General features: G+C 37.3%; 1 protein-coding gene across 2 annotated transcripts in view; it reads right to left on the bottom strand.

Moving 5' to 3' along the window:
• Nucleotides 1-19,187, bottom strand: part of WWC3 (WWC family member 3) — a 93,118-nt gene that overhangs the window by 23,251 nt on the left and 50,680 nt on the right. For both annotated transcript variants that reach the window (XM_072994380.2, XM_072994381.2), the window contains exons 4-11: nucleotides 16,851-16,927; nucleotides 15,404-15,483; nucleotides 14,672-14,801; nucleotides 11,415-11,555; nucleotides 8,936-9,009; nucleotides 6,362-6,604; nucleotides 5,338-5,427; nucleotides 2,683-3,251 (exon numbers count right to left, since the gene is read on the bottom strand). In XM_072994380.2, coding sequence (XP_072850481.2) covers nucleotides 2,683-3,251; nucleotides 5,338-5,427; nucleotides 6,362-6,604; nucleotides 8,936-9,009; nucleotides 11,415-11,555; nucleotides 14,672-14,801; nucleotides 15,404-15,483; nucleotides 16,851-16,927 — 1,404 coding nt within the window. The remainder of the gene's footprint in view (nucleotides 1-2,682; nucleotides 3,252-5,337; nucleotides 5,428-6,361; nucleotides 6,605-8,935; nucleotides 9,010-11,414; nucleotides 11,556-14,671; nucleotides 14,802-15,403; nucleotides 15,484-16,850; nucleotides 16,928-19,187) is intronic.

Genomic DNA, 19,187 nt, shown 5'->3' with positions numbered 1-19,187 from the left:
CCGGTGCCCATCCCTGTTTCCAAGCTGTAGAGCCAGCGTTTGTCCAAAGACAAGTTTCCGTTGGTAAACCCAGTTTCAATCTCCCCCTCAGTCATGAAGTTCACTGGATTACAAGGGCTGGTTATTATGTCTCAGCGTACCTCATAGAGTTGTTGCCAGAATAAAAATGGGGAGAAGAGCCATGTACCTCCACGACCATCATGGAGAAAGAGCAAAATATAAAGATTTATTAGCCTTAAGAATGAGCAAATTTTGAACCCAAGAATGGTCTTCAACATATCCAAGTGCTACCAAATGAGGATCACATGGAAATGTTTCCAGTTCAGGGACTTTCTCCATAAAACACAAATGATTCCTACAACATCTGCTACTTTCCCCTCAGAGTGGTATAATTATACCAGATGGGCAGGATATAAATCAAATAAATAAATAAATTATAAATCAAATAGACCCTGTAGTTAGCAAGTGAATTATTATATAAAATGTGCCTGTTTTGTAGCACTCCACCATTAGGTGGCACCCATTTCACATTCTGTGCATTGATTTAAAAAAGCTAACAAGGGTGCCCTTCATTCACTATCCTAGCCTTTAAACATTAAACTGGACACATGGGAGCTGCTCACAGCCAGGGGAAAGTCTAAATAACCAAACCATGAGATCTAATCATATCTGCCCACATGCTGAATAGGCTGGCTGGGGCCAGATAAAATGGTAAAAATATGTATAATCAGCCCTAGTTGTACCATTTTTATGTTATATCAGGCAAAAATTTAAAAATGCAGAAAAAATAAAAATGTTGTTGCACCTTAAAGACTGTTATATTTTAATCTAAACTGTTTAAATGGTATTTACCATGTAGAGGTCACTCATTGAAAAACAACTGTCATGTAGTTTCAATACCATTTAAGTCAGAAGTAGGCATGTTTCAGATTTGCATGAAGAATTTTGCCTTTAACTAGAACTCAACGTTGCAAAAGACTATCTTGGGAGGGGAGGAGAATCATAATCATCAAAATAAGGATCAACATGCTAGCCCATGAGGGGTTATTTTCTGCATTAGAACTAAAGTCATAATCCTGTATCATAAAAATGCACACCTGATTTTCATTATGTTTCTTCCTTTAGTTTGAAGAAAGTTTTACGTGGTAGGAAGAAAAGCCATTCCGTTGTGGCTGCTGTTGAATAACTGAGAGTCAGAAACAGGTCATCAAATAACTGCAAACAGCCCAGAGATCTAATGGTAGCCCCTAATTTACCTTCTATCCAGACCCAACATCACGATCATTTAAAGTGCGATATAGACAATATAACAGTTCAATTAAGGATCACATGTTATAAAACATTAAGAAGAATGCCATATTCTTGTTTTGAACAAACAATATAAGAGGCATATGAAGAATAAGCAGGGACAGAAGGGGAAGAAGGTCTAGACAAAGATGGCCATTATAAGACTACTTGGTAGGTCAAGAAAAACAATATGGATTCTTTGGGGAAAAATATATACTCTGTATTACCATATACTCAGTATTATTATACACTCTGTTATTCATTTTTAAGAATAATACAAGTATGGATGACACTATAAGGAAGAGTTGCAAGAAAAATTAGTACAATTAGAAGTCAAATTACATGTGGAAAAATATTTAAAGGAATACAATTAGAATACAGCAATGAACTGCCGCCTAGAGTGGTCTTGTAGACCAGATGGGAGGGTATAAATCAAATAAATAAATAAACTTAAGAAGTATACTTTGGAATGTTTAGAATAATATCAGAAGCAAGAGGAGAAGGAAACAAGCCAAAATCTAAAGAAAGCTGCAACTAATGGGGCATAAATTAGTGGCAATTAATTTGCTAAACTTCAATGGTACTTTCTTTATGGTTTTATTATATTAAATATTGGATTGTGCATTTTACTGTGAACCACCCAGGGTAGTGCTACAGCACTATCAAGAGCGGTATATTAAACTGAAGTAAGCAGGCAGGCAGGCAAGCAAGCATGCACGCACAATTAATATTTGCTACTATTCATTCTATGGAAAAAGAGCAAAGCTCAATTACATTTATTCCCATATGTGTTCAAGAGAGCTTAAAACAACATGAACAAAACCAGTACAAAACTAAGGGAGAAGACACAAAATTTATTCTCTCATGGTAAGAAAGAAAAAACTGGATGGGAATCTTTCCAGGATGCTTGAAACACAGCACCATGCATCAGGGTAAGCACATTTGTGATCTTCTCTTCCACCACACGAAGACAGACCAAAACAACAGTTTTCAAATGTGAAACAAGCCACCATAGAGTATCTGCCACTGCCTTGCCTCTTTAATGGCAAGTTGCCTTCCTTCAAACTCAGAATTATAACCCTGTGTTAGTTAACAAGTTATTCAACAGGTAGTGTAAGTTTTGTAAGATTTTTGCATCCAAAAAGAAAAGCACATACATATTACATCAAAAAAATGAAACTAAACAGTTTTGGGAGCTATGATCCTGAAATCATTGTAAAAGTAAACACATATGAAGCTTTCCACAATCTATCCATGCAAACTCAGCTAGTTTTGTTGATTCTTGCCTCTATGGTTATTTAAAACATGAACCACTCATGGGACAAGCATATCAGGCATTTTGTTGTGTTTTCAAGATTCCACAAGACAAAAATATGTGGCTAAAAATTAACTTACCTCCAGAGCTTGGAATGTTTGTCAGCCCTACTTCTCGCAATCCTTCGCTGCTTGTGGAAAAATCAGGAGCCTTAGCTGACACTGCTTCTTGTGCTTTATCTTCACCCAAGCTAGGGACCTGAGCTCGGAATACTTCTAAGGCACCAGTGCCCATTATATCCTCATATCCTTCTGATCTTTGGGCCAAAGGAGAATCCCGAGAAGCAGGCAGGAAAGGAGTATCCAAGGGTGAACTTGGAGGAGACAATGAGGACAGAGATGACCGTGATGACAGAGATGCCAAAGACAAGGGAGTATCCAAAGATCTCCTTTGCTTACTGCTATTAGAAGGTCCAACAGATTCAAGGTACTGTACATCTTTGCTATGAGCATCAACTGGAGCGGGATCATAGCGTGCATGCTGCCCATACTCTGCAGCACTTTCTGATTTTTCATACTGAGGAACACCATAGATGTCTGTGAAGCTGACAGAACTCAGGGAGCCCCTACTAGATGCCAATGATCCACGGCTGGAGGCCAGCGATCCTCGACTGCTGCCAGAGGATACTGTCAAGGTGCTGGCAGATAGGCTAAAATATAAACATAGACATTGGTATTAATTATGCATTCAGAATGTGCAAGTTTAAAAATGGAATTACATTTTACAAGTAAAGGAACATTCAAGTTCTACTACAAGAGACAGGAGAGGTAAAGAAAACCCCTTGTTTAGCACTAGAAATATTATTAAATATAGTATGTACGAACAGTCTGTTTTCACACAAAGAGAAAACAGAGTATTAATGACTAATTCCCCCTAAATGAATAAATACCAATTACACAAATTGAGATGTATCAGCCTTTGCCTCACATATTCCTTCGTCTCTTTACATTCTCTTGCACTTTTTCCGTTGTGACAAAACACAGACTCTACTGGTAACCTATTGCCAAAATCCCGTTCCATAAATTATATCTGAACAAGGATGATGATGTATTGTAATTAAAGAACTTTAATCATGAAGCCTTGTGGCTTACCCACAATGAGTTATCAGGCAAGCCTCATTATCAAAAGCTCTTCAATCATTGGCAATCCCCCTCTGACAGTGACATCATCAGCCTTATGCAGACTTAATTTACAGAACAGGATTTTGCCCATAATTTATACTTCCTCATCAAAGCAGACTCGCAAATCATGGCCAAACCACAGTTTGTAACTCTGCATGGAATGTCAAGTGCAAAACTGCTGCTTCCCAATTTAGATGTCATGGGAAAGTAGTTTGCTCAAATGGAGGACAACAGGACATAGATCAGTAGGATAGCACACGCTACTCTGATACCTATTTAATATTATACACCAATGAGCCAGTCTTTCCCACAGTTTTGTTTTCAACTCCATTTTTTTTTTACCTCTCCACTTACTGCTAGTCGCTGAGGAAAGACAATAATGCTAGGAAAAAACAAAAGCATCAGGAAAAGCAGAATGCCTAATATGAGATAACTTATTCATGAAGGAAGCTTGAGCAGGAGTATTAATGATTACAGGACCTTTTGGAACTCATTAATTCATAGGGCCATCTTTAGTTGAAAGCATCTTGACTATATACAGTATATATGTATGTATTTGATTTATATACCACTCCACTAGTGCACATTACTCTGGGCTGCTTACAAGTTAAAACAACAACATATACTTTACAAAGTCTGAGGGTGTTTTTATTTTTCTGTTTGTATGTTAAATATTTTCTGTTAAATATTACATTGGATGCTTAAGAATGATTTATTCTTCACAGCAGAACATAACAGGCATGTGACTGAATGGTCAAAATACTGTTGCACAGATCTGCCTGTGCAACAAAAAACCAAAATTATCATTAGTGGCAGACTGCTGCTCATTAGATTTCTTTTTCTGATTCATCTCAGTTTGTATAATTTGTGTTTAGGCATTCCCATGCACATACCTCACACACAATGGCTAAAATCCCACTGACATAACTTACATCGCATAACGCAGATGATGTCATTAGCAATGGTGATTTTTTAAAAAGGAAATTAAACATTTCTAACATCTTTCTCAAAGCTCCTGAGGCTTCCATGTACTTCATTTTATTGCTGGGAAGCCACTGGGGGCTGCAGGATAGTAAGGGGAATTATTTAATTTCTGAAAATCACAATCACTCTAATTTAAATCACAGAACTACAAAAGGACATCTTCATCAGATATGACTAGCACTAGAATTCTAGCCCCTCAATTTGTTGTCTACAGGTGATTAAGATGGGTAACAATGTCCTTCCCACCAGGGGAAAGAAACTCCCACCACGGACATACATCCATACCAGTGGCTCTTAGTAACCCCACAGAAAACTACTCCTGATCAAGAACAGGACATTCCAGGGCAGAAAAAGATGGCTTTTGATCTCCTAGAGTCAAATTCCTTCCTCCCACAAAAAGCTTGAGGATTTGTTTCCTTACACAAGTGTGGCGCAGGCACAGACATTTTTCATCCCACTAAAACCTATAGGAAGACCACCTTTGCAAAAAAAGGCAAGATTCTGCACCTTGACTCCTGCATTGTGAACTCTAGCCAGTGCAAGTCAGCAGGCCTTCAGGAGTGGTGGCCAATGCAACACTCCACTCTCTTCCCCTGCAACTCCTAGGGTTGCTCTGCCCAAAGTACTAACCTTTTTAGTTGGGAGTATAAATAGGAAGCTAAACGAGTTGCTTCTTCCAACTGCATGAGTAAACAATTCTTCTTCTCCTGTAACAGTATCCTATAATAGAGTAACATCAACTTTTTACTACATAAAAACAATCATTATATAAAATGCTCCTTAACTGACATACCGTACTCCAGAGAAAAATTCTTGTCTGGATTTCTGACATCTTAACATTTTTTGAACATTCACATAAAAAGACACACTGACACTCATCAAACACACACTGTACAGTGGACCCTCGACTTATGGAATTAATCCGTATTGGAACGGTGGCTGCAGGTAGAAAAGTCTGTAGGTTGAGGCTCCATTGACCTACAATGCATTGAAAACCGATTAATCCGTAACCAGCCATTTCTGTTCCATTTTTTTTCCCGGTCTGTATATTGATTCTCCGGCTGCAAGTCGAACCTAAATTTTATGGCCAGAGAAGTCTATAACTTGAAAAGTCTGTAAGTGGAGCCATCTGTAAGTCGAGGGTCCACTGTATTTGTGATTGACAGCTATATGTGAACAGGTATAAGAAGCTTCACATCGGCATGGAAAGCTAGCTAATCTTGTGAAAATAATAAAAAGTCAGAAACATATACAGGATGAGGAAAACTCTACAGGTACACTATTGGCAGCCTTCTATCACAATCTTAGCTAACATCAGGATGCAATGAGTATCCTTGGTTATACTTTGCCTTCATTTGGGCTTTCAAGACAAATGTGAAGGCAGCAGAAGCTACTGATGAAAATAGAGGGTATTATTAGATTGTTTTCTGGTCTAATCCAATATAGATTTTCAAAACAACTATATTAGACTTAATAAACAGGCGAAATTGCAACTGGCATTACTCCCATAGCTATGGCTAGATCTATATTAGACTGTTATTTATGTCAGTTTGCCGGGACTTCAGAAAATGTGGCTTAGTATATATAAATGAAATAGAACATCAAAGTAGTGACATTGCATAGCATCTAACCCTATAAAGCCTAAGTCTCAAACCTTTCAGCAGCACCATGAGAAGAAGTGGCCCGAGCCTGCTGGATCTCAATCTCCAAGCGCCGTTTTTCTTCCTCCAAACGTTCAATGTCTTCTTGCGGCCGCCGCTGTTGACTTATGAACTGCAGCTCTTGTAAGAGAGCTTCTTTTTCTTTGATGAGCTGAAGATGGTCCCTGTCAGCTTCCACCATTCCTGGCCAAGATTCATTATCCTGTAGAGCCAACTGTTGCTGTATACTGAAAACCCTTATTTATACAGGAACACATACAAAAAGAAAAGAAAAGAAATAAAGATTGGGGGGGAGGGATAAATTACAGAAAAAGAAACAAGAGGAAAAAAACTCTACAGGAAAGTCAGCATTTGTCATGAATGTCCCTGAAATGTATTTGTAATACGCACTGCTGCTAAACTCCTTTATTTGTAACAGGCTATTTGTCTTTCAGCATTGTTGTGGCTCACACAAGGAAAAATATTTATTTATTTATTTATTGCATTTATACCCTGCCCATCTAGTCAACTGACTACTCTACTAAATACTATTTGAAAATTTTAATAGGATTTTAACAGGAAAACATGTAAATGAAAATGCCAGAATTTGATTTTGCATACCTCAATCAAAAAGTTTCCCCCTCATTTGTTCAGTTAAAAAAACATGCACTATTATAATGGGAAGGTGTGGGGGACTCTCATATTTTATTTCATTAATGCAAATTTTAAAAATTCTGGGATATAAATTCTGGCTACATCACCAAGAGGAAAATAAAACATGTTCTTTTTTTCAACCAAGTCAAAACTTTTTTAAAAAAAGAGAATGAAAGAAAAAAAGTCAAATGTTTGATCTCAATACCAACTCAATTAAACATTGCTGTCAAGTTAGAACAGATTTATAGCAAGCCTGATAGAAGTTTCAAGGTAAGTGAGAAATTTAAGTAGTAGTTATTAACAGTTCCACACAGAACACAATGGGGGGGGAGACGGAGCCTCGTTGAAGAGTGGAAAAACATTGTGAGTACAGCAGAGTATGTCTTGGGTAACAGCATGCAGCTGGCAAATCCAGAAGTGTTGCACTGTAAATTTGATGATTGTGCAACGCTCTAAAGAAAGCCACACCAGAGTGAGTCCCCATGACTTGAGCAGGGATTCAAACCCAGATCTTCTGAGTTGTTGTCTATCACTCTATCCACTATATCACACGAGCTACAGCTAAAAATGGTGGAGAGCTATTTAAATCAATAGCTACTCTAATAAGTAAATATTTATTAGCTGTTTAGAAGCCCCAAAATGGGCACAGTATAGAACATGAAAACAGGCAGTGGCCAAAATAGCTTATAATTTAATATAGAAAATGACATTGTTCTTTGTTATATTAAAAGACCATGTCTAAGATTTCAGATTCCTTTGACTTGATTATAGCAAAGTATGACAAATAAATATTGCATGAATTCTTAGTAAGGTTTACAATGAAAGAGCAGACAGTCACAGTCACAGTCACATTTTGTGAAAGACTTTGCTTGACTGCAGTCAATACATATATTTCGCACCCTCACCATTCTAGCTAAACAAGGACTGTACTAAAGTCCTTTAATGTACTGTACAATTTTAATTTTGCCAGTGTAGATTTAAGCCAAATACAGCACATTCCTACACCCACACTGTACAACTGCAATAGATTTTTCATGAGCAAAGAGAGGTTGAACACAGAAATATTTTGTGGAGACAAAAGACCTACAGAAATGCCAGCAAGCTGAAGGGAAGGAATGCATGATAAATGAAGAATGTGACCACAGAGATAACTGGAAGAAGCAAATGTGTTCTGAGCTCTTTAAATTTTTAAGACATCACTAGTGCTACACATTTAATGCACAAAGCTATAGGTTTCCAGAACAAAAGAGAACAGTTAAATCTCATTTAGGGGCAACTATTCTGGAGTAAAAACAATACATTGACAAGTATATTTACTTCCAGTGATCCCCCTTTTTTCTGCAAAAAGAATCCTATCTTGTGCTATTTGTCAAATCAAATTTTAAAAAAGGTGCAACACCTTTTTTGGTTCAAGTATCCTGATGATCAAATATTTTTCTGCCTACCTTTGAAGTTCAGATTTGTTCCTTAAATGCCACATATCATGAGCATCACACAGACCCACACTTTTAGAACTGGTAGTGCAACGAACCACCACAAACATACAATCTTTTGAGGACTTGGCGGCAACTAGCCAAAGGCCAGAAATCTATTAATATTCATGTCAGATCTGAGTAACTTGTTGCTGCCAACTAATGAAGCACCATGGTGCATCTTGGTTATGCAATCACCCATAAAACCATGACGAAGATCACCACTGGCATCTCATTAAATTAGCCATAGCAAATTACACAAATCTTACATGAACAACAACAGGATTCTAACCAACCCGTGCTTTTCCTCATGTCAAAAAGCCGAAGCCTGGACAGTAATCAGTGATGTTATGTAAATAATATTTCTGGGTGCCAGCTAGGGCATCTGTGGCAAAATCATCACTGGCATGTAAGAATCAAGCATAAACTAGTTGTAGTTGGTTAACAATTAAGTCCACTTACTTTTTCTTGGCCTCTTCATACTGCCAACTCAATTTTATTTTGTCAGCATGTCTGGTTTGATCATCAAATCCAAACTTTTGCAAGAAAAGACAAATGAAAAAAAAATCAGCACAACATTAGAAAAAGAGTAACACTGTGAGGGGAAAATCTAGATTACATTAGGACATCTGATCTAGTCTAACAGCAACTTAGGTAATAAATCTACAGAAAACCTACACATACTAATCAATACGTGTGATCTGACTCTCATCACACAACAAACTAGGGGTCATCAGGATGCTAAAACACAGAGCAAGAAATATCCCCACCTCCACAGAAGCCAAGAAGAAGGAAGATGGACAAAGCAATTGTCAGGGCTGTTTTTCTACAAGTGGGAATGTTGTTGAGGAGAAAAACATATTCTGTAGACCATCTTGCCATTGGTGTTGCTAACATTTAGGCTGCCCTATAAAGCTTGACATCCTGTTTCCTGCTGGCAACACAGGCACGATATTGTGCAGCAATTTCAAGTCATTCTCTGGCTTTTTGGAATTGTCAATACAGAAGCACAATATCCAACATTCATAAACTGGAGGTTTTTTGAATAACTGAAATTCCTGGCTTTTTAAAATGGAGGTTTGCATATACATACTCTACATACAAATTCCAACAGAATTTTCCCTCAAATAGAATTAACCAGTGTTAGAAGATTCCAGAAGACAAACACATGATCTGTACTATGGTTACTGGGAGAAGACAAGTAGGAATAGCTGGGATGTGGCTGTAGTCCCTCTGTGCCAAAATAATTTGAAGGACTATTTTGGACTTAATGAAATGAAATGGTTAAGCAAACATATGAGTAGGTACAACATGTACAATGGAGAAGCACACACACCCTTTATCCTCTCAGGTAAACTAGTGTTGCCATGCTCACTCCACAGAATGCAGGTTAGAAAACTATGTTCCACTTTCAAAATCTTTTCTTTCTCATGAGTAAATCTTGCTTTGAGATCATTCCCAGTCACAAAGCAAAAAACAGTAATTTCACAGCTTAAATGAGTGAACTTTTGAATATCTATTCTCTATTTTTAAAAAACTTTTAAAAAACAGGCACACTTTTTTAATGTTTGTTTGGCCACGCTGGAATTAAAAAGTTCTCTTGAAAGTCATTTGATTTTGTCTTGACTGCCAGATTCAAAATTTCCCCTTTTACCCTCCCCCCCAAGCTTGAAGAATGTTTACATCCAAAATGTTCTTGCGGATAAGAAAGAAACTCAGAATTTTTTTGCCTCTCAAATGACTATTTTTAACCTCAGTATTAGAGCCCCAGATGTCTGGATTCCTTCCAAATAAAAAAAGGGGCTGGACTGACCATTCCCTTTCAAGAGAAACAAGTTTGGTCTCTTCAATCTATTTGATCTGTTTTAAAATTGGAGACACAGAAGGTCACAGGGGTCTGTACAGGAAGGGGAGGGGTAAAACAGTTTACCTTAAAAAATGTAACTCGAAAACCATTTGCCTAAACATTATCAATTCAGGTATGGAGGAACAGCAGACTGCCCGCTACCTCTGTGCCAAATTTGATGCTTATCTGAAGTCCAGTTTAAAAGTTATAATTTTGTTGTTTGGGGCATCATATTTTTTGAGTTGGCTTAAGAATGCTGAATTGGGCTGGTGTACAATATCTACTGCTGCATGCCTGTGGAGCAATAACATCAGAACACTTCTTGGAAATTAACTGCACTGACAACATTAATGATTATTCTATTTTTGATTCAAACAAAAGTCACAGTCCTCTCACATTTCCTTTTCATTTCACATACTGTTATCAGTCCGGACAGCGGTGGGTACCAGAAAACTTAAAATCACTATTTCATGTATGTGAAATAGATAATTGAAATATGACTGGGCAAAAATATGCATTCATAAATTATTTCTCAGTGGTATCTCCACCCTCCATGGAGAAACAGGTCATAGGAGAGTGGTTGTACTGCAAAAACTGTGGTGTAAAGAGGGGAAATTAGTAGTTAAAAGCATACATCTAAGTTTTTTAGAAGTAGACAGTAAAACTCTTTCACAAATTAATACAGAACTGAGGAACTATATAAATTCCATAATCTGGAAATTCCAAAATAAATGACTAACGTTTTTTAAAAACATACTTAAGCCTCGACATTAAAGCCAGAGTGTAAATAAACAAATCTCCAGATTGCTTTCTAGTATGTTATAGACTAAGAAGAAATTCTCCCAATGTAGTTGGATTTGTAAGAAAGTCTTACTAACTTATAAAAAAGCAGACATGGTTGTATAGTTTAGAATGGAATGTTTGTGAAGCACCAGCTTTTATTATATTACCTGTATTCAGACATTTCAACACCACTGTTCTGTTAAAGAAAGGATCAAAGCCTGGTTTTCTCTTATCTGTTCATATTATTGCATCCCCTTTTGAAGCTGCCTCTTTTTTTCATAGCAAACATAATGCATTAGAAGACATAAATACCTCTCCAATGATGTCAGTTTGAGAACAAGCATCACAGTGTTGTTGAGGTAAACTGGAGTCACTGATTGAGCCGTAAAAGTCCTGCAAAGGTTCTTGAATACAGCAGCTATTTCTGAATCCATCTGTCAGCTTCACCAAACTCTTTTAAAATAAAAACAACAGGAATAAGGGGAGAACTCATACTTAGATTCTATGTAGTACTTGCACTAATGGGGGCGGTATATAAATCAAATAAATAAATAAATAAACATTGAGGGTTGAATAATTCTTTGTAAAATAATGGATTTAACAACAGCATAAAGATTGCTCAGTACATTATGGCATTGGCTAGTATCCTGTTCCATAGTTCCATCATGTAGTTGGAGTAAATTCATCAGCAAACACACCCATTGAGCTTTCTATTCTCTTTTCAATTTCAAGTTAAAAATGACTTTGTCTCATTCCATACAAGCTGTGTGTAACACGAAATCAAGTGAGGATTTCTTTAAATTCGTGACAATTTGCTGCTGCCAGTGATGTCACACCCATTACATTGCTGGAGCTATGGAACGGAATACTAGCCATTATAATCTGATAGAATGAAACTGCTACTTTCACAGAAAGCCTTTTATAAAAAGTTAGGCTATATGTATGAAAATAAAATTAAATATAATACATACAGCAACTGGAAGGCATGCTTAGCCTAGACAGATTTAAAAAAATAACTCCAATACTAAAAAAGCTCACAAGATTGTATACACAAGAATATTTTAACTGGCAAAACTAAACCTAAGGAACAGAAATATTATGCTGGAAATATCTATAAAGATCATGTTACAAGACATAACTGAGATTTTAACTTGAGGCAAGTGCCATTATTTTTAAAATCAACTGGGAAAGCATAACACTGATCTACAGATATCTTTGAGCAACAGTTTGGCAGAAACGATAGCAATTTTCTTTCAGCAACCAAAAAAAAAAAATGAAAAACAAGATAAAAACAAAAATGAAAGTATTGTCTTCAGAGAACATTTCCTTCAATACTTTCTAGAGTCTTTCTAGTTCTTTCAGATTAACAGATCAGGACATGATCACAGATTTTCAGTTCTACAGGACTCCAAACCAAAGACGAAGAAAGATTTAGAGCGTAAGAACAATTACCAGATTTCTAATACTGCATTATAAATGAAAAGACTGATCTTAACTGTGTTTTTACAACCAAGCACCACCACCTTTAACTAAGCTTGCTGATTTGGAAACAGGAGACGACAACTGAAACAGCGACACTGCAGTATTCTATTCAGTCTGGAAGCTCCAAGATCATTTGGCTGGCGATTTTAGAAATGTTTTATGTTTATAAATTTCTCAGTGCCTAGGTAAAGGTAAAGGTTCCCCTTGACAATATTTGTCCAATCGTGTTCTACTCTGGGAGGCGGTGCTCATCCCCATTTCCAAGCCATAGAGCCAGCATTTTGTCCGAAGACAATCTTCCGTATTCACAAGGCCAGTGCGACTTAGACACAGAACGCTGTTACTTTCCCACCGAGGTGGTCCCTATTTATCTACTCGCATTTGCATGCTTTCGAACCGCTAGGTTGGTGGGAGCTGGGAGCGACGGGCACTCACTCCGTCGTGTGGATTCGATCTTATGACTGCTGGTCTTCTGAGCCTGCAACACACAAAGGCTTCTGCGGTTTAGCCCGCAGCGCCACCACATCCCTTCAGTGCCTAGAGATTCCCCAAATACATGCAAGATGTGTAAATAAAATTTAAAAATCACACATATTAAAGTGGTCTTTGAGCTTCTATGCCAGTGATGGCAAACCTATGGCACGTGTGCCATAGCTGGCACACAGAGCCTTCTCTGTGGACACAAAAGCCATAAGTCGCCATAGAGAAACGGGGATGAGCACTGCGCCCTAGAGTCGGACATGACTGGACTAAATGTCAAGGGGAACCTTTACATTACACCTTTCCCTTACATTACAGCTTTCTCATGAATCCTTTTTCTTTTACTGTACTGATATATTTCCAGTAAAACATCTATGTTAAGAGTATGAGTATATAGATGACTGGATTCCTTAGCAGACAACTAAAATTAGAGGGAATGCCTCGAAAACTTTGAATTCTTATTTAGACCTCACTGTCTACTATTCCTTATCCTTCACTATCTATATCACAATCTAGTCGTAATCAAGTTTGACAATAGTCATATTTACCAAAGATTTACTCAAGAATGAGTCATATACATCTACTCTAAGACCATCAACAACAATGAACATATCTAAATTGTATGTGTGTGTTTTGTCCATTTCAATTTATGGCAAACCTTTCCAAGGTTTTTCATGTAGAGGATATACATAAGTGGTTCACCATTCCTTTTTTTTCCCTGGAGCTGACTTGGGGCTGTGCAATTTACCCATGATTACAAAGGCTGACTTTACATATAGGAAACACACTGTGGAATTGAACTCCCAACCTCTAGCTCTGCAGCCAGATACCTAAACCATTGAGCTATCAAGCCAAAATTACAAAGTAGTTATTTCCTTCCAGTGGGACGATTTGTCCACTTTGCTGTATTTGCTGATCTTGCGCAAGTTTCTGTCCTTTTTCTCCTACAGCCAGAGGAGTCAATTATACTGCTAAAGCTCATTCAACAAATTAACAGGACTGAATTTTTTTTTTAAATCACAGGCTGCAACACTGATCTTAAGAGTTAGGAAGGATCACAGAGGCAAAATAATTCTAAATAACCTAGTCAAAGGGCATCTGAATTGTTATTGAAAGCAGTTTAAGGGAAATGTGGACTAGAAATAGTCTGATGGTAGATGTGCAATTGCATAAAGCACAGGACTGGGCAAAGCAGATTATATATTTCATGACCTATGTGTGTGAATGCCAGTATTCATGCCTTCTTCCTTGGCATTTGTTGGCCCAACATCACTGAAGCTACTTTAGCTGGGGAAAAATGAAAATATATGTATTTCTTAGCTTCTGGCTATGCTAAAAATTACACAAAGAGGCATATTTCTCTCTTACATAATTTGAATACACCACAAATACTAAAAAAGAATCAATTAAAGGAGAACTATTAACATGCTTGAACCGTACATTATGTGAAAATGAAATAGTTATAGAACCAAACATAATTTAATTTTCTTGAATTGTGAATCAGTGGCCAGACTCCATGTAGAAGCAGCAATCTGCCTTAGTACAATATTGCACTGTAGAATATTATTACTTGTCTTGTATAATATTACTACAAAAGAGTGTCTTACCTGCATCAGGTCTTGCCGCTCTCTTTCACCCATACATATAGCCTTCCTAATGCTTCGAAGCTCATTCATTATTGCTTGAGCTTCATCCAATTTGTAATTCATGTGAGCATTTGATATCTTACGATCTATCCTATTATACAAATACAAACAAGGCAGCTTACAAATTTTGGTAACTTTCAATCTGAAATATATCTTGAATTTTGAGTTCAAAAGTAGAGAAGTCTGTTTTCCACTGGGGCAAAGTATGGGAAGTTTGGCCACAGACAACTTTTCTAAGATCTGGCTGGGGAGGCTACTAACTACCTAGTAGGTAGGACTAAGGCCAACAGTGGGCATGCCCACAGCTTCCTCTTTCTGTTACCCTTGCATCCAGTTTTCCCCTTCTTGGCATCTACATGAAATTAAAATTCTTGGAAATTAACATTCTCTCATGATCTCTTGGATTTCCTGCTCTTGTTATAAATGCAGGAATATATGGAAAAACAGAAATTATGTCAGCCTCCTGTACCGAGTAACAGGCAGAATATTTAATGATACCAAGCAACAATTCATACCAGGAGATCAATCCTGTCTCCATGGTAATATTCTCACAAAAATTTTAATATTTACTGAATCAACAAAGACCAAATCAGTTACAGAGTACATGACAAAATTTTGCCCAACAGGTACAATTTTGTTTCTCTTACACCACCAGAATTAGGCAGAATAATAGTCTACTACATTTCAACTCACTCTTGCAGTGTCTCTACTCCTTTCTCTTTGTACTGTAATTCTTGCTTCATTTGTGTTAATTCTCGTTTTAATCTAGAAAGCTTGGGACAAAAAAGAAAAAAGAAGTCAAGGAAAAATATGTTTGATGATCGTCTCCTTCCTTATGGTATGAGTTGCTTTACCTTCCCAGCTACACAAAACATCAAAGATTCTAGTGTTCAACTGTATAAAAATTTAAAGGAAACAACTTGTGCACGACAATATACATCTAGTTGCCTGTGCACTCACATGTCTGTAGGCATCCTTCAGTCTCAAGAGGCTATGGTAACGTGCTCTGAATAGAGGTCTCAGAACAGCGTCTAGTGTGGCTGAAAAGGCCACTTCAAGAGTGACAATCCCTTCTACACTGAAGACAAATACAATCTGTCCTGTGTCAAGTTCCCTGATTTTGCTGGTTTCGGGACTGCCTCTTTGCCTCAGCCTGCTGAACAAGTGTCTCTTCAAATTGGGAGAGTCCATGCTGCACTGCCTGCCTCCAGGCTGAACGTTCAGACGTCAAGGTTTCCATCTGTTGAGGTCCATTCCTAAGGCCTTCAGATCCTGCTTGCAGATACCTTTGTGTCGCAGCTGTGGTCGCCCTCTGGGGCACTTTCCTGGCCCCATACAGGAGATCTTTTGGAATCTGATTGTCAGCCATTCTCATGGCATGCCCAAGCCAATGTAGACATCGCTGTTTCAGTAGTGTATACATGCTAAAAATTCCAGCTCATTCCAGGACTACACTATTTGGAACTTTGTCTTTGTAGAGGAAGTTGAACACGTTCCATATGCGTTGTCTCTGACACATATTTGTCTTGCCAGGTGATGCCAAATATGTGTCAAGAGACAATGTATATGGAACGTGTTCAACTTCCTCTCCTGCCGTGCACAAGGGTCCAGGACTCACTGCAGTACAGGAGTGTATTCATGACACAGGATCTATAGACCTGGATCTTGGTATATGCCGTCAACTTCTTATTGAGCCATACTCTCTTTGTTAGTCTAGAGAACATGGTAGCTGCTTTGCCAATGCATTTATCCAGCTTGACATCTAGAGACAGAGTGTCAGAGATCGTTGAGCCAAGGTACACAAAATCATGAACAACCTCTGGCAAAAGACTGGTGTTCAAACTATATAGGGTTTCTACCAAACAGTATAAGGCTGATTAAAATGTTCAAACATGTCTTTGTTTATTCTTAGTTTTTAATGACACTGCAGAAAGGTACACTGTATCTTTTCTATAAGAAACATAAATTAATTCAGAGGACCAAGGTAAAAAATATGTATACAAATTTATCCCAAAGATCATACTGAGAGACCAGTACTACTACACTATTGTTTGCCTACGCTATTGTCTCAATATTTTTACTGCAATGTATTATTAATAACTTAATTTTCAGTATAAAATATAAGAAAATAATTACTCACTCTGTCACGTCGACTTGCTATTTCCGCTTTAATCTGACATGGGTCATATTTGGTATTAGTTGAAAATCCAGAGAAGGCTGAACAAATGGAAAACATCTTAATGTTCAAAAATAAACTCCAGAAGTTTGTAATGTGTTTAAAACAGATTTTATGTGCCATAATTCTGTAGGAACCTCTTACTCTAGTTAAGATGGCAGCACAGACTTAAACTGTTCATCTCAGTGCATCAGCTGAACTAACAGCAATGTATAGTTTAGATGTATCACTATAGTCTTATAATATCTAAAAACACTGCAAAGACACACTTTATAATTGGGGGGGGGGGGATGAAAAAAATTAGTTCCACCTTCTTCTTCCTTACGTTATTCTTTTCCTGCCAAACATCATCATGACTACATGGCACTTTGGGTGCAGCAGCTCTATGCAATAGCTGCTCTAAACAATAAAGATTTATGCAGAATTGGTTTGTTCTCTGAAGGATTCTCCCCCTCCCAACTATAGTACCTGTAGCCTCAAAATGACTGCGTGTAAAATGGAATGATACAGGCCACAGCATAGGTGCTATAGACAAAATCCTACAGTGAAGAATCACAAACAAGCACTCTCCAAAATGGTGGTATCAGTACAAAAGCTTCACTGTAGGCACCTGGAATTGTACTATTTTCCTCTTGCCATCACCTGTACTGGAAGGACTATTTCACACTTTTTCTCTTAATATATATAAGAGTGCACTTAAATAACAGAGAATACATATTTTCTGGTAAGTAGTTCAGCAGTGTCAAATGAAAGGCAGTGTTCTTCTAGACACTTACCAGACATAATACAGTAGTTACAATTTTATTATGAGTGCACTTTCACAAGGCAGCTTTTACCACATAGAAATGAAGTGGGAAATTCAGCCTGCAGTGATATCCCACATATAAAACAGCCATTTTAACTGGCCTGGAACTGACACTAAAGTAGCCTAGCCCAAACTAATTCTAGTCAAATACAATGACTTGTTTCTGCATTTTACTTTGTGAAGAATCTCAGAAATGTTCATTTGCAGGGCATTTAATCTACAAACAGTTAAACAGGGAAATAAACAGGGTAAACACAATGTATTCGTGAAGGCTTTCACGGGCGGGATCTAATGGTTGTTGTGGGTTTTTCAGGCTCTTTGGCCGTGTTCTAATTTACTTTGGCCGTAATTACACTTTTAACAAACTGATATATCACTGACTGATACACAGGTTATATAAATATTCTACAATGCACACATCATGATTCTTATATGCTATACCTGAAGACCATTACGGTACTTCTATTACACAAAAATCAAACTTTGAATTAGGCATGCATGTCTATTTTCACAGGACAGAGCTAAGTATCTTTAGTTATAAACATCAGTTGCAATTAACATGAAATAATGGTTAAGATTGGTCATGGATATTCTCCCAGGTATACCAATGAGAACAGGAAGACCTCTGCTCACTAAAATATGCAATTGTGTAACAGCTACACCACATAAGAAATAGAGGAATAGGCTATGCACTTTTCAGATACTACTTAATATGAGTTACCATAAGTAAACTGAAGAGAACAGCAATGTTGAGTAGCTACATATAAACTGGAAGCTTTGCCCAGTATTGCGCTTTAGAAATAAATCTAATTAAGACTACAATCATATGGATGATTAATTGGAACTAAGCTGTGTTGACTCTAGTCAAACCTCTATGTAAAACACCAAACATGGTGATATTAAAAATGGATTTTAAACTATCATAAAGCAAATCTTACTTTTTATACTGGTTATTTCAGAAGCAATAAAATAAACTGGGATTTACCCCTATGAAATCGATATGCGATAAGGAAAGCTTCTATCCAAGCCTTTACAGTTTGCATTCGATTTGTCTAAACTCCAGAAGAGTTGCAAGCAGCCCAGTTAATCAAGGAGAAAAAACCTGATTCACCAATATTTGTGCTCAATGAATGAAGAAGTGTCCTTCTTTACAACAACCTGCAATAGCTGGTCTTCAAGAACTACTGACAGTTTTGACAACTATGGAAAAACATTTTATAAAAACAGAATGACTCATACTGTAAAGCATCAATTATAACTAAACTGTTTTTCCTGATTCTATTTCTGACAAGTCTGGTACTAGTGAAATCTCACCAGAAAGAAAACTGAACTTCTACAGAAAAACTCTTAACAGCAACACAGTACATGAACAGAAAACAGTTGATAACAGAAATACTAGATAGTGTTCATACACTAATTTTTAACATTCTTTGTATTAAAACATATTTCTCAAAACCTTGGTCAGAATGACCCGTTCTGGAATAAAAATGATCAGT

The sequence above is a fragment of the Pogona vitticeps genome, chromosome 3 (assembly GCF_051106095.1).
Source record: "Pogona vitticeps strain Pit_001003342236 chromosome 3, PviZW2.1, whole genome shotgun sequence".
Taxonomy (NCBI): Eukaryota; Metazoa; Chordata; class Lepidosauria; order Squamata; family Agamidae; genus Pogona; species Pogona vitticeps.
This window is presented reverse-complemented; position numbering and strand designations above follow the sequence as displayed.